This window comes from Eptatretus burgeri, chromosome 7, assembly GCF_056783735.1.
Source record: "Eptatretus burgeri isolate ZD-2024b chromosome 7, Ebu_testis_v1, whole genome shotgun sequence".
Classification (NCBI taxonomy): Eukaryota; Metazoa; Chordata; class Myxini; order Myxiniformes; family Myxinidae; genus Eptatretus; species Eptatretus burgeri.
The window spans coordinates 81,934,968-81,948,748 of NC_140967.1; the positions used below are offsets into that span (position 1 = coordinate 81,934,968).

Here is a 13,781-nt window from a genome sequence, read left to right on the forward strand (position 1 = left end):
TGGTACAGTAATGAGAACCACACGTGTGAACAAGGAAGATGAAGCATTATAAGAGATCGTTTTTATTATTATTATTATTATGTTTTTTTTTTTTTAATAAAGATTGCATAAGATTATGTAAAGGAATTGTTGAAGAAGAAATCATGAGGTGAATGGTGAATTTGGATCGGTAAACGCAGAGTGAAGCTGATGGATCGATGAAAAGTACCAGGAAGAGGGTAGAGAGACACGTGGTTACAGGAGGTGTTTCGATAGAAAGGATACAAGGAAGATTATAATGTTTTTTGATGGATTTTTGAAGAATAGGTAAGATTAGGGAATGGAGGGTTTTAGGAAGAAATCGTGAAGGTAATGGTGAGAGTGGGTCAGCTCAAATAGAAGAAAGATGGTGTGCTAGCAGAAGGAATAATAATAATAATAATAATAATAATAATACGAAGAAGAAGAAGAAGAAGAAGAAGAAGAACAAGAAGAAGAAGAAGAAGAAGAAGAAGAAGAAGAAGAAGAAGAAGAAGAAGAAGAAGAAGAAGAAGAAGAAGAAGAAGAAGAAGAAGAAGAAGAAGAAGAAGAAGAAGAAGAAGAAGAAGAAGAAGAAGAAGAAGAAGAAGAAGAAGAAGAAGAAGAAGAAGAAGAAGAAGAAGAAGAAGAAGAAGAAGAAGAAGAAGAAGAAGAAGAAGAAGAAGAAGAAGAAGAAGAAGAATAAAGATCAGTATTCGTGGGTATGGAGGGAGAAAGGGTTGTTGTTGTTTGTTTTTGTTTTTTAAATTTAAGACAAGAAACAGAGGGTGTAGTTGGGAGGGAATAGGTGGGAACATTGGGAAACTGGGGAAAATAAGAATTGAAGGTAACAGGGAGAGAATACAAATAAAAACGATCATATACCTAGACTGGAAGGACGGGTAGGCCTCAAGGAACCTGGTAAGACAAGGTCGACGAAAACTCACAAAATAGCACGATTTTTGAAACAAAACCGAACTAGGAACACACAGTAAACATGTAGGTTAGAAAATAAACAGTTAAAACGGGACAGATAATGACCGGAAACTTAACTTTGAGAAAGTCGGCAGAGATCTTTGAGAGAAGCTGTCGTCATTACAAACCCAGAACTTGTCAATAACTTTGAACATAACCTTGGTTTGTCCACATCAGTAAAGCTTACATTTTTACTCTATGTCAAGGACTGCCTGGGAACCCCCACATCTTCCTCCGATTATTCCTCAAGTTCAAATCCAGTTGCTAGAGCTTATTGGGATTGCTGTTGGTATGTCTTTGGGCTAACTTCAAAGCTAGATATCAACTGGGCATTGTTTGTTTGTCAAGTCCATCCTTCTGCAGTCTCAAGGAATTATGCCGTGCCACTTTGTAATATGGCTCCAATCTCACTTATAGACTGATAATACCGATCTTCTTAACTGTAGACCAAATAGCTCACTTCCAATCATCATCAAGGTCATGAAATCCATCATCACAATCGACATGAAATCCTTCCTTTTCTCAAATGGCCGAATCTCAGACCATCAGTTTAGATTCAGACCTAGTCCACTCTACCTTGGACATGCTGCCACTGCTCTCCCAACAGTGGATGGAGGCATTTAATATCACATTAGATCAGAGATGCCTCTCCAGACATATCTGAAGCATTCAATAGTCTGGCACCTTGCCTTGCTCTCCAAAGTCTCTGCCTTTGGCATTGAAGGCAAACTCCACTTTTGGGTTACTGACTTCCTCCACTCTTTTCGCCAACATATGGCTCTCAAAAGGATCCTCTCATCTCCCCTCCCTGTCAAGGCAAGATTTCTCCAAGGCAACATTATAGGTCCAGTCCTTTTCCCAATCTTCATCGATGATTGCTCTGACTCTCTGGAAAATCCTTTTCTTTGCTGATCACTCCACCCTATTCATAACATCCTTTATTCTTCAGTTAGGTAACAGCATCTATTTCCATCTCTGAAAATCTTGAGAGAATCAGGAGCTAGTCAAACACTTGGAATATGTTTTTCAATCCTGACAAATCTCACACTCTCACTTTGTCTCTGTGAAAAGGTCAGGTCAGGAATGGCAGCATGCGCCGGAGCAGCGCGTCACCATGCCCTCTTTCCACCGGTACTCCAGGGGCCTCCGTCTAGCCATTCCCCAGGCAGATGCCCGGCCCATCCCCATCTCCTTGAGATGCTGATCAACTTGCAGAAACCACGAGGCACGTGATTGGCCCATTGGCCTCCTCCACTCATGAGGCTCCCTCACTAAGAGAATCTGGTAAGCAGGATCAGCATTAGGAAAATGAGCTTCATCTGTGAAATCAAGGTCAGAGATTTTGACTTTCCAAAACGATGCACTGCAGCTTGATCTCTCTGACATCCTCCCCAGAATCCAGTCCATAAAGCACTGAAAAGTGTGGGAGCAAGTACACACCCCTGATGAACTCCAGTAACAACTGGAAACAAGTTGGAGATGGTAGTGTTATGGATTTGGAAACCTTGTGCACAAAAACAGCCAGTCACCGTAGTTCAGTTATTTCGATAAGCATGTGTTTATAGTTTGAATCCATCCCCTATGTCTCATGGGAATTTCGTGTGTGCGCTACGAGTTATTTTTTAGTTAGGTTTTTATTACATCTACAACAACAACAACAACAACAACAACAACAGCGACGCCGACCCGCACTTAACCCGGTCGCCATTGCCTACGCGTTATTGGCTGAGGGCATGGGCGGAGCCTCCGTCGCTTCGGATCGAGGCTCCACCCCAAGGAGGTGCATAGAGCATTTCCTCCAGCCAATGAGCGAAGGGCGAGCATCGCACGCACGCCCCAGCCAATCAGGGGGGCTGACTACCTCAGAGGTGGCCCCGCCCAGCCAGATGGAGTGTTTGGCCCGATCAATGAAGGGCGGCCACGAGTCGCCCGCCAACCCCTCGTCCAATCTGTAGGCAAGTCCCTTAGAGCGGTGCCCTCGACCCGCGGGGGAGGGGGAGGATAATATGAAGTGGCGAGCGGTGGAGAAAAAGCAAGAAAGGTTCACCTCGTCAAAGCAAGCAGGCTTGCCTGGTCAAAAGCAAGCAAGGTTCGTCCCTTCGTAAAGGAGAAAGAGAGGAAGCTGCTGGTGTTCTCATCTGGTCCGTGCCCATGCTGGCTGGTGTCCGTGGCGCCGTTCTTGGTCCCCGGAGATTGGTGCGGCATTGTTGGCAATGGGTTCGAGTCCCGCCACCAGACAAGCTCGAGCAGACCGCACGAGGCGGGCAGTTGCAAATACAGGCTGCGGCCATCATTTCTTTGTGTGTGTGTGTGTGTGTGTGTGTGTGTGTGTGTGTGTGTGTGTGTGTGTGTGTGTGTGTGTGTGTGTGTGGTGCCAGCCTGTTAAGTAGATTCGTTAAGTGCCTTGTTAATTGCACATTACATTTCTTTATTCGTGATAACTCTGCTCTGTGTCTCCCTCCCGATGAATGTAAAATAAAACCCGTTGAAAGTACCAGCTCGTTTTCTGTGCTTTCTCTTATTGACCCAGCACTGTGCGGGTTTGAGAAATAGTAAGGCCATTCATGCCGTAAATTGTTCATTTGGACCGACGGATCTTGGTAATCCCTGTTCGGTTCACACCCGGATCAGGCTCGGTAAACGGTCCGTTCCACCCTAGGTCTGTCGAGGGTGTGGTTTTCCCCGGTAGTTGGAGGACGTGGGTATTTAGATATATTGAAATTAGGCAATTAACCCGACCCCACTCCGTGTATATATTGGTGACTACGGTCCGCGAAGGGACCCGTGAACTCTCGGACTTATCCGAGAGTCGCGACCTAAATTCCTGGTGTTCGGTGGGAGACGACTCCACTGCTCCACCTCGTGGTCGTTTATCGCCACCGACCCCCGGCCTACAACAAATTGGTGATCAGGAGTGCGATTCGGCCCCTCCGCCTCTGTGGAGAAATTCACGTAATTTGAATCAGGGGTCTTCGGAGCAACCCCCCCCATTCCCTCCAAATTACGAGCGTCAAAATTGTTCTCAAATACGCACCATGGCGGGCCAAAATGAGCTGGAGCAGGTGGGTTTAGACTTTAGAGGAACCGATGGCCCAGGACGAAACCCCCATGCAAGAACTTTCCCCGCAGCCAAACCCAAAAGGGGTATTGGGAGTGGCAGGGGCGGCGTATGACACCCCCCCTCCATCAAACTCCCCCCCCCCCCGATCCCTGCCGGTTCCACACACCATCATGGCGGATCGGCTGCACCAAGTCCACTTGACATGGGCCGGTTCCTGGAGGTGATGAGAGGCATGATGGACGAGAATGCGCAACGGATGCAGAACAAAATAAAAGCGAGTGCACAAAGAATGGAAAAACGGTTTGAAAACAAAATGGATGAGATGAGGGGAGATATGTGAATACAGCGAGGGGAAATGCAGAGCATGGGGTTGAACCACCAGGTGGGTCAAGAAGCGATGAAGGTGAAAATGGCAGAGGAGAAAGGCAAAATGGCGGAGGAGATCGGCACTGTACGTTCGGAGATGACCGAGTTGAGAGGGAGTGTTGAAGGTGTTTGGTCCGCGATGGAAGAGGGTAAGGAAGACGTAACAGACAAAATAATGACGGTTGGACGAGAGGTAGACAAACTCGGGCAAGGGGTGAAAGACTTTAAAAAAGGACAAGGGCAATTAGTCCGGTGGCAGAGCAGCATATTTGTAGTGAACCTTGCAATGTTTGGTAACAATCGTTTTTTGGCTTATTTTGATAGATATTGGTGTCGAGATCAATTTTAGGGTGAGTGGCCACTTGTCACTGCCTTGGCTTTTGCAGAATCCAAGATGGCCACCAAATACAATCAAAATATAAATTAGGTTGTAAATCCTGTTCCAAGTACAGCAAAAGGATGATATTGGTGTCTAAATCTATGTTTTAGAGACCAAGGAAGTGGATTATGATGTTATTGGGTCATTTGCTGGCCATCTTGGTTGCACAAATCCAATATGGCCGCCAAAAATACCTGAAAATGCCAAAATCACAAAGAAATCACACTAAAAACTAACATAATCGATTGTGAATGCAGTTGAACAATGATCCTGCTGGTTACACATGTGCTTGACATGTTATATAATCTGATTGTGAAGTAATGATGCCGTTTAGAAGCCACCTACTCAAGACGTAAATATCATGGTGCTTCCAATGTGAAATACACCAATATATCGATAACTTTTAACGATCTTTGTTTTTGTTGTAGGTTCTGATGTGAGTAATGATATGGCTGAAGCAGGAGACAGCAAGGATGCCGAGGAATGCTTCTTCAAGACAGTTTACAACTGTGGGGTTGGGAAGTTGATGCAGTCTTCACGAATCGGCACAATATTGGAAGCTAGTAATCTTCGCCAAGATGATATCAGACTACGAAAAGAACTATCTGATGGATCATCTACTGTTAGATGTCACAAAAATTGTGTATCCAAATATGTATCTCCTCCCACTCTCAATAAATTGGCCAAGCGTATGCCAGAGGAAGAGACAGATGATGACTCCAACGCTGGTTCCAAGCGATTGCGTTCGAGTACCGGTGGTGATGTTTTTGACTTTCAGAAGCACTGTTTGTTCTGCCATGACATAACTCCTTGCATATTACTGAATGAGTATGATCCCAAGGTGCCACAACAGTACAGAGTCCCTGCGTCGAGAGTAACCACAGACAAGATGGCTGATGGGGAGACGTACAAGCAGTACCTACTTGACCTTTGTGATAAACGTGGAGATGAACTGGGTAGAATAGTCCGTGACCGTATCATCGGAGCACCATCAGATTTGCACGCTGCAGATGCAATGTATCACCGCCGTTGCAATATGAGTTTCCATCGTGATGCTCAGAGAACTACCACGATCAATAGCAAAGGTACTGCTGATGACCAAGCTTTCGCTGAAACTGTCAAAGTAGTCGGTTATGATCGCTCAAAAGTTTGGAATTCGCTCGATGTTGAAGCAGTATACACAGACAAGGGTGGATCTGTCATGTCCAGACGTGTCCTTGTTGAGAACGCCATCCAACATTTCGCTGAAGATATGTTGGCATTACATTCCCCAGGAGTGGCAACGTTACTAGTGTTCAGGAAGCATGTTGCCACAAATCTCAGGCTTGTGGATGATGATCAGAATGGCGACATGGATGAATGTATCCGGAAAGTTGGCAAGCAGATCATGAAGGAGACCAATGCAGCCAAGGATGACTTCAAATCCTACACTAAGCACATTGATCGAGAATCAGCCTCAGAGTGTATTAGTGAGACGTTGGTGAAACTACTATCAGCTATCAAGCCTACTTTCCACAATTCACTACAATCCATCATGGTGGGTAATATCGTGAGCTCAGTGGTAACGTCTCAACCGACACCATTACAGATAGCCATAGGTGTACTTCTTGGTGACCATAAGATGATCATCACAGAACTGTACAAGTATAATGTTTCTTGTTCCTCCGATGAGGTTCGACGATTCAGAAGGTCAGCGGGTGTTCAATCATCAAAAGCACAGCAGTTAGCCGGACTCAGAGATGCCAGACTGGGTGGACTTGTGCAAATCATCATTGATAACTTTGATGCTGTGATCAGTTCCCAAAACTGCCGCCTCGAATGTCATTACATGGCAATGCTGGCAGCTCAGTGGAAGACCGAACTTGACCACCTTGAAGGTTTGGATACATCGATCCCTCGCCTAACGAAAGAAGAAATGAAGCACCCTATCCCATGGAAGACACGAGTCGTTGAGTATACGGGACCGAAGAAACCTCCTATGCCATTTACTGCTACAAACCGATTTGCCATGTTAGACGACTTTGTACAAGCCACAACAATCTCAATTGGCAGAGCCAAGGATTTAGACTTTAACTTCATCAAAGACGTGCTCTTTGAAGCAAACACTCCTGAGTACAACGGGTACAATACACGTCACTGCCGTGAGTCAGGAATGACCCCAGCACCCAAGACAGCTGTGGTATATCTTCCACTCATAAACATGAAGCCAGGGGACCCAAGTACTGTCCTAACTTCCATCACCCGAGGATTCGAAGTCACCCGAACATCCAACCAGGATATTGTCGTTCTCACCTGCGATCAGGCCATATATAAGATCGCCGTTGACATCACATTTCATCAACCAGATCTGCTCACCAACATGGTGGTGATTCTTGGTGGGATGCATTTCCTCATGGATTTCGTGGGTTGTGTTGGCACTCTCATGGCAGACAGCGGCCTGAAAGAGATTCTGATAACGTCCTTCGGCTCCGTCGATAAGATGTTGCAAGGAAAGAAATATCCACAGAATGTTCGGGCACTGAGATTGCTCACAGAGGAGCTGCTTCGACCAGTGTTTGTGTGGGAGAATCTACACCTGACCAGCATGGATGATTTGGAAAAACTACTTGATGAGATCGCCACTCAAAGTCGTACCACAAAGCTGTGGGTGTACAACGTCATCAAACCCACATTTCTAATGATGATGTTTTGTCGGGCGATGCATGAAAGCGACTGGCCACTCCACATCAAAACAGTAGAATCATTGCTGCCATACATGTTCGCAGCCCACAAGTACAACTATGCAAGGTATGGCCTCTACTACGTACGCTCCATGACTTGGTTGGGACCAGATATTCTGGACAAGTTCTGCAGAGGAGAGCAGTCACTACACCACACTGCTGGTGTCTAAAACGGACAGTGGAGCGACATGTTTATTGAAATGACCTGGATGAGGAAGGGGCATGGGCCGGGTGGCATCATTGGCAACACAGAAAATCCTCAAACGATAGCGACATGGGTGTACAGTATGGATGCGACCATGACCCTGACTGGTGACCTTAAGAAGATGTCTGGAGCTGACGAGAAGGTACAGCTTAACCACAAGGAGGAATCTACCAGTCGCATTCGTGGAGATGGCAATGATCGTAAATCACTGAAGGCTACTCTAGAGTCATGCATTGACCCATTGGATCCAGCTACCCACGATGCAGGATGTCTGCTCAACATCTCAAATGGTCAACTAGCTCAACGGAATGTTAATGTTGACAAGGCAGTGGAGATTGGAGCTGATCAGCTGATCCAGTTTGAAGCATTATGGCCAGAGGGCTTTTACAGCTCACTCGCAAAACAGGTGACAACCTTCGCCGCAAAGAAGAAACGTCTAACAATCGATGATAATCCCGTCATGGATCAAGAGGCTATATACGCTCGGGTAATTGGCCTTCTCGTGAGCGAGCGCGATCTCGATCTGGAACAAGTCCTCTCCACAGAGCTAACTGCATATCCGCCCTCGATGTTTCAAGCTGATGGCCAGATGCGAGTGGCAACGGGAAAATCCACACTGAAAAAGAACCTCCAAGTCGAAGTTTCAAAACGCCTTATCACAAGGCCAACATCTATGGTGATTGATGTTTCCGCTCTTTTGTGGACATTAGAATGGCCATCCCAAGGAACCGTTGACACGTTCATTTCGGTGTTCAAGGTCTGGGTCAACACGCGGCTGCTTGAAGCTGATGTCCACCTGTGTTTTGATCGTTATTATGACTACTCTACAAAAAGCAGCACCAGATCAGCTCGAGCCAGCGCTACCCGGGTCCATCAGCTCGAACGGAAAACTCCACTGCCGGCTTGGGACGCAGTACTTAAGAACTCAGCCAATAAAAAACAACTCAACACACTGATTTGCGAATCAATCCTGAGTGATGACAACTTCCTGCAGCATGCGACACAGGACCACCAGTTGGTGGTTACTGGGGAAAACGACACACCTACGCAGGTATCGAAGGGTCATAAGTCGCCTCGTCTAGACCTAGCATCAACACATGAAGAAGCTGACATCCTCCTGACACAACAGGCCATCCATTTGGCAAAATACCATCCAGAATCACGGGTGCGGGTGGTGTGTGATGACACGGATGTGTTTGCGTTACTTGTGTACTACTACTTGAGCGAGAAGCTCCAGTCTTCAATAACTATGCAGTCTCCAATCATTGGTCAGTCTTGCATTGACGTGAAGGAAACCGCTCTTAAAATTTCAGCAATCGTACCCGAGCTCTTAGCGCTTCATGCTTTGACTGGTTGTGATTCAGTTGCTGCGACTTATGGAATTGGGAAAACAAAAGCAATCGCGGCCGCTCGAAAAGGCTACTCTCTGGATCAACTTGGTAAACCCTTGGCAAATATCATTGAAGTCACCGAACAAGCAACAGCTTTCATGGGTGCGTGCTATGGCATTACAACTCCCACCTCTTCGATGACCAAGAGCCACCAGAAACTATGGGCACAGAAGACTGGAAAATCAACAGCAGCACCTAAGCTGTGTAGTTTGCCCCCACCTACAGAAGCGTTTGAGCAGAACGTCCATAGAGCACACCATTAAGTCGCTCACTGGTACAGTGCCCTGAGTGGGGATCCACCAACTCTCGCTGCAGTGGAACACGGATGGGAAGCTGATGACACTAACAAGTGTCTCTTCCCTCGGAATATGGAGGACGGGGTACCCTATGCCCCGGAGCACATTCTGAAGCTGGTCAGATGTGGCTGCACATCTGAGCAAGCATGTAGAGGTGGGAGATGTGGATGTATGGGGCGCCAACTTCCGTGCACAATGTTCTGCACCTGCGGTAGTGGTACTGCCTGTTCCAATCCATTCAACATCAATGAGAGTGCAACAGATCATGCCGACATCCCTGATGACAGTGATGAGACAAATGACCGAGCAATGGATGTCGAGGATGAGGACGATGAATAGTTCGAGATATAAGATATTTTGTCCAGTGGGGTGTTAATTTTGCTTAATTTTTTTTAGTATAATTTGTATTGACATAGCGTTGAAACATTGAGCAATGTGAAGCTGCCAAATTATTGTATTATTATTATTATCATTATTATCAATATTATTAATGGAAGTATCATATACTTTAATGTATGTCGACTTTTGAGTCACGTGAATGTCATGTCTGAGAGAATTATACAATAAATATTGTCCGATTCTAATTACATTTTGTTCTTATATTTTGCTTGAAATCGATATTGCTATCAAAATAAATATTTCTTATAAATTTGCGAATGACTTCAGAATCATAATATACATGTCTATACTTCACAAAGCACACATATGTACAGAAACTTAACTCAACTGCATTTACAACCGATTACATTACATTGTGTGTGATTTTGGCATTTTTACAGGTAATTTTGGTGGCCATATTGGATTTATGCCATCAAGATGGCTACCAAATTATCCAATAACATCATAATCCACTTCTTTGGTAACTAAAACATATAGTTAGACACCAATTTCATCATGTTACTGTACTTAGAACAGGAGTTGCAGCCGAAGTTATAGTTTGATTGTGTATGGTGGCCATCTTGGATTCTGAAAAAGCCAAGACAGTGACAAGTGGCCACTCAGCCTAAATTTCATCTCGACCCTAAGATCTATCAAAAAAATTGAAAACATGAATGTTACCAAACATTGCAAGGTTCCCTGTCCCAACCACCGGACTAAATTAAAGAAAGGAATGGAAAAGAACACGACGGCGATAGAAAAGTTTTAAGAAGACCAGCAGGAAACGAGGGGTGAGTTGGAAGCCGTGAAAGAGGGATGTAAATGAAGACACTAGGAAATGACGGGAATAGTTAGAGAATTGGGACGGCAGGCAGACACAGAGACGCAGGAACTGGGAGAACGATTGGAGAAACACATGGGCGAGACGAAGGAAGAATCGGCAGAGACACAAGGGGAAATAGAACGGGAGAGGGATGAGTTAAATAAAGTGAAGGATGAGCAGGCGCAGGTGGAGGGGAAGGTAAAATATACAAAAACGAAGCTGGTGGATCGCCTCCTTCAGGAACAGAGGGAGAAAATACGCTCCCTCGAAGCAGATCGCGACCAGGCGAGCCCGGTGAGACCGAACGAGGTGGGGCGGTCGAGTGATGCGAGGGGGTACATGCCGAGTTTGGGGTGGGCAGAGACTTCGGGGTCTCTTGGCCTAATACAGGCCCCCAGTATGATTGTTCCGGAGTGTATGCGGAATGCGAGTGGGATGGCATGGGTGAGTACGCAAGACGGTGCGGGGCGCGCACTGACCCAGACGGGGTTGACAAATTGTCCGGGCGAATGGCTCAGGCTCTGCGGGGGTAGGGCACCGCCGGAATCTGGAGGGTCCGGCCCTCCATTTGTCCCTCTGGGACTGGTGAGTGGGACACAGAACCCGGGAGGCCGGACAGTGCTGCTGGCTCCGTACGATGGAAAGACCGACCTGAGGGCATATTTGGCCGAGTTTGACCACTTGGCCAGGGGTAATGGTTGGAGCGTGGAGGAGAGCGGGATCCACCTTGTTGCGGCGCTGTGCGGCGTGGCGGCCGAGGTCCTGACCATAATGCCCCCGGGGAGGGATAACATTGGCAGGCCTCCCTTCAGCCCTAAACAACCGATTTGGAGTGGAGCAGCAGAGCGAGCTTGTTAAACCTCAGCTCAGTGAGCGCAAACGTCAGCCCCATGAAAAGATGGGGGATTTGGCATTCGACATTCGCCACGCGGTGGGGATCGTGCATGCAAACATGGCGCCGCTCTACCAGGAAGACCTTGCCCTGGACTACTTCATCCAGTTTCTTGCGGGCACCGACACCGGAGCCCTGCTGACAACATTTCGCCCAGAAAACCTCCAGAAGGCGGCCGACACTGCCGCCCGATGGGAGGCAGCAAAGCCGCCGGCTGGAGGATCCGAGTGATATACGATCGCTGTCCGGCAGGTGGGCCCCGTGGACAACCGTACGCCGGGAGCCGGAGCTGGTCTTGGCTTCCAAACGGATCTGGAGGGAATGGTCCGGGACATGGTCGACCGCCGGTTGGCGGGGTCTGGGCCATGGCAGGCGGCTCACAGACAGACACGTGATGGGCCATTGGCAGATACCCTAATTCGACACGGGGGGGGGGGTATAGTGTGGAACAACAGAGGCATGCACCATACCCGGTGAGGTGTTTTAATTGTGGTTAGCTGGGCCACCTGCAGCGGCAGTGTAGAGCCCCGCGCAGGAAAAGACCACGGACCCCCAGACCACCAACTCCGCCCCATACAGACCGGAATAGCTGGCCCCTAACACCACCCCCCCGCCAGCCCAGGGAAACTAACAAGTGCTGAGCATATAGGGCCGTGTTCGGCAGACCCAGATGGAGAAGAGCCCTCAGAGCTGCGACGGGTCATTTATTGTGGCCAAACTGGCAATGGTAGTTTAGCAATTAGGTGCAAAATTGCTGGCGTCGGGGTAGACGCCGTTGTGGACACAGGAGCAACCGCCATGATCATCAGCCCTGTGGTCCTTAATTTGAGTGTGGACTGGTGGGAAGAGATCCACCGTCTGCAAAATCATAGTTTGCAGCTAGCTACGGGGGCAACGGCCCCAATCACAGGGCATGGTTTCGTGACCCTTAAATTGGGCATGGTTAAAAGGAGAATAAAGGTTTGGATGGCGGAGGTGTGCGACCCATGCTTAATAGGGTTAGATGTGCTGACCGCCGGTGGTTGCAAAATCGACTTGGGCCGAGGAGTCATGCAGTTGGGTGGTGAGGAGTTGCCGTTGGGGGGAATGAGCACGGATGAGAGGGTAGAGCTGGAGGCTCCCAACTCCACGGTCATCCCCCCGGGTGCTGAGGCAGTGATCCCGCATGGTGGCGGGCACACCCAACCTGGCAGGTCTCCTGCGGCCTGGCCGAACTACTGGCGGGGCAATCAACCCCGGGTTTAGTCGTGGGCCGCACCCTGGTAAATACCGACGGGCCTATCGTGCCCGTCAGGGTAATAAATGTAAGCATGGAACCACGCACTATTGGACGGGGCACGAAGGTGGCAGATTGCACCCCAGTGGTACGATTCGCAGAGCTGAGGGACGATAACATCGAGTTGGACCGGCCCCAACGGGGGTCTCCAAGGCCTGTTAGGAATTGGCCCGATTCCATTTGCGAGATGGTAAATCGGAGTAGTGTAGATTTGGAGGACACCCAGCGGGAGGCCTTGCACAAACTGGTCAACCGACATATAGAAATCTCCTTGTCACCCGAGGATATTGGACGTACGGGCCTGGTGAAACATCAGATCCACACTGATGGGGCCCGGCCTGTCCGTCAGCCTGCTCGATGGCTCCCATGGAGCAAGAGAGAGGAGGCTGACGAACAGGTAGAAAAGATGCTCAATGCAGGTGTCATTGAGCCTTTGGGAAGTCCTTGGATGTCACCGGTTGTGTTGGTCAAGAAGAAGGATGGGACCATGCATTTCTGCATGGACTATCGCCAACTTTACAACGTGACATTCAAAGACTCCTATCCCCTGCCTAGAATTAACGATACCCTCGACGATGTTTCAGGCTCAAAAATGGATTTCAACTTTGGACCTCAAGAGTGGGTATTGGCAGGTGGAGATGGATAAGACGGGGAAAGAGAAAACGGCATTTTCAACAAGGAAGGGACTGTATCAGTTCACTGTGATGCCGTTCAGTTTGTGCAACGCCCCGCCACCTTTGAGATTGATGGAGCGTGTGCTGGGCGACATGCAATGGCAATCATGCCTGGTGTACCTGAATGACGTCCTGGTACATGCTAAAACATTTTCCCAGGCAATAGCTAATTTGGACCAGGTGTTTGGGCGCCTCAGGCAGGCAGGATTGAAGTTGAGCCCGGGGAAATGCACTTTGTTTGCAAAGGAAGTGGCCTATCTCGGACACGTGATAGGCCACGATGGGGGTGAAAACCGACCCATGTAAAATTACGGAGGTAGAGGAGTGGCCCGTACCTCGTAACGTCAA

General features: G+C 48.0%; 2 protein-coding genes across 3 annotated transcripts in view; one reads left to right on the top strand and one right to left on the bottom strand.

Moving 5' to 3' along the window:
- The window catches only part of LOC147023637 (lysosome-associated membrane glycoprotein 1-like), a 97,729-nt gene that overhangs the window by 12,205 nt on the left and 71,743 nt on the right, over positions 1-13,781 (bottom strand). The gene's annotated exons all lie outside the window — the stretch shown is intronic.
- LOC147023638 (uncharacterized) lies at positions 5,006-7,668 on the top strand. The gene has a single exon (XM_085887158.1). It carries the CDS (start codon positions 5,227-5,229, stop codon positions 7,666-7,668), a length of 2,442 nt encoding a protein of 813 aa, XP_085743284.1. The 5' UTR covers positions 5,006-5,226.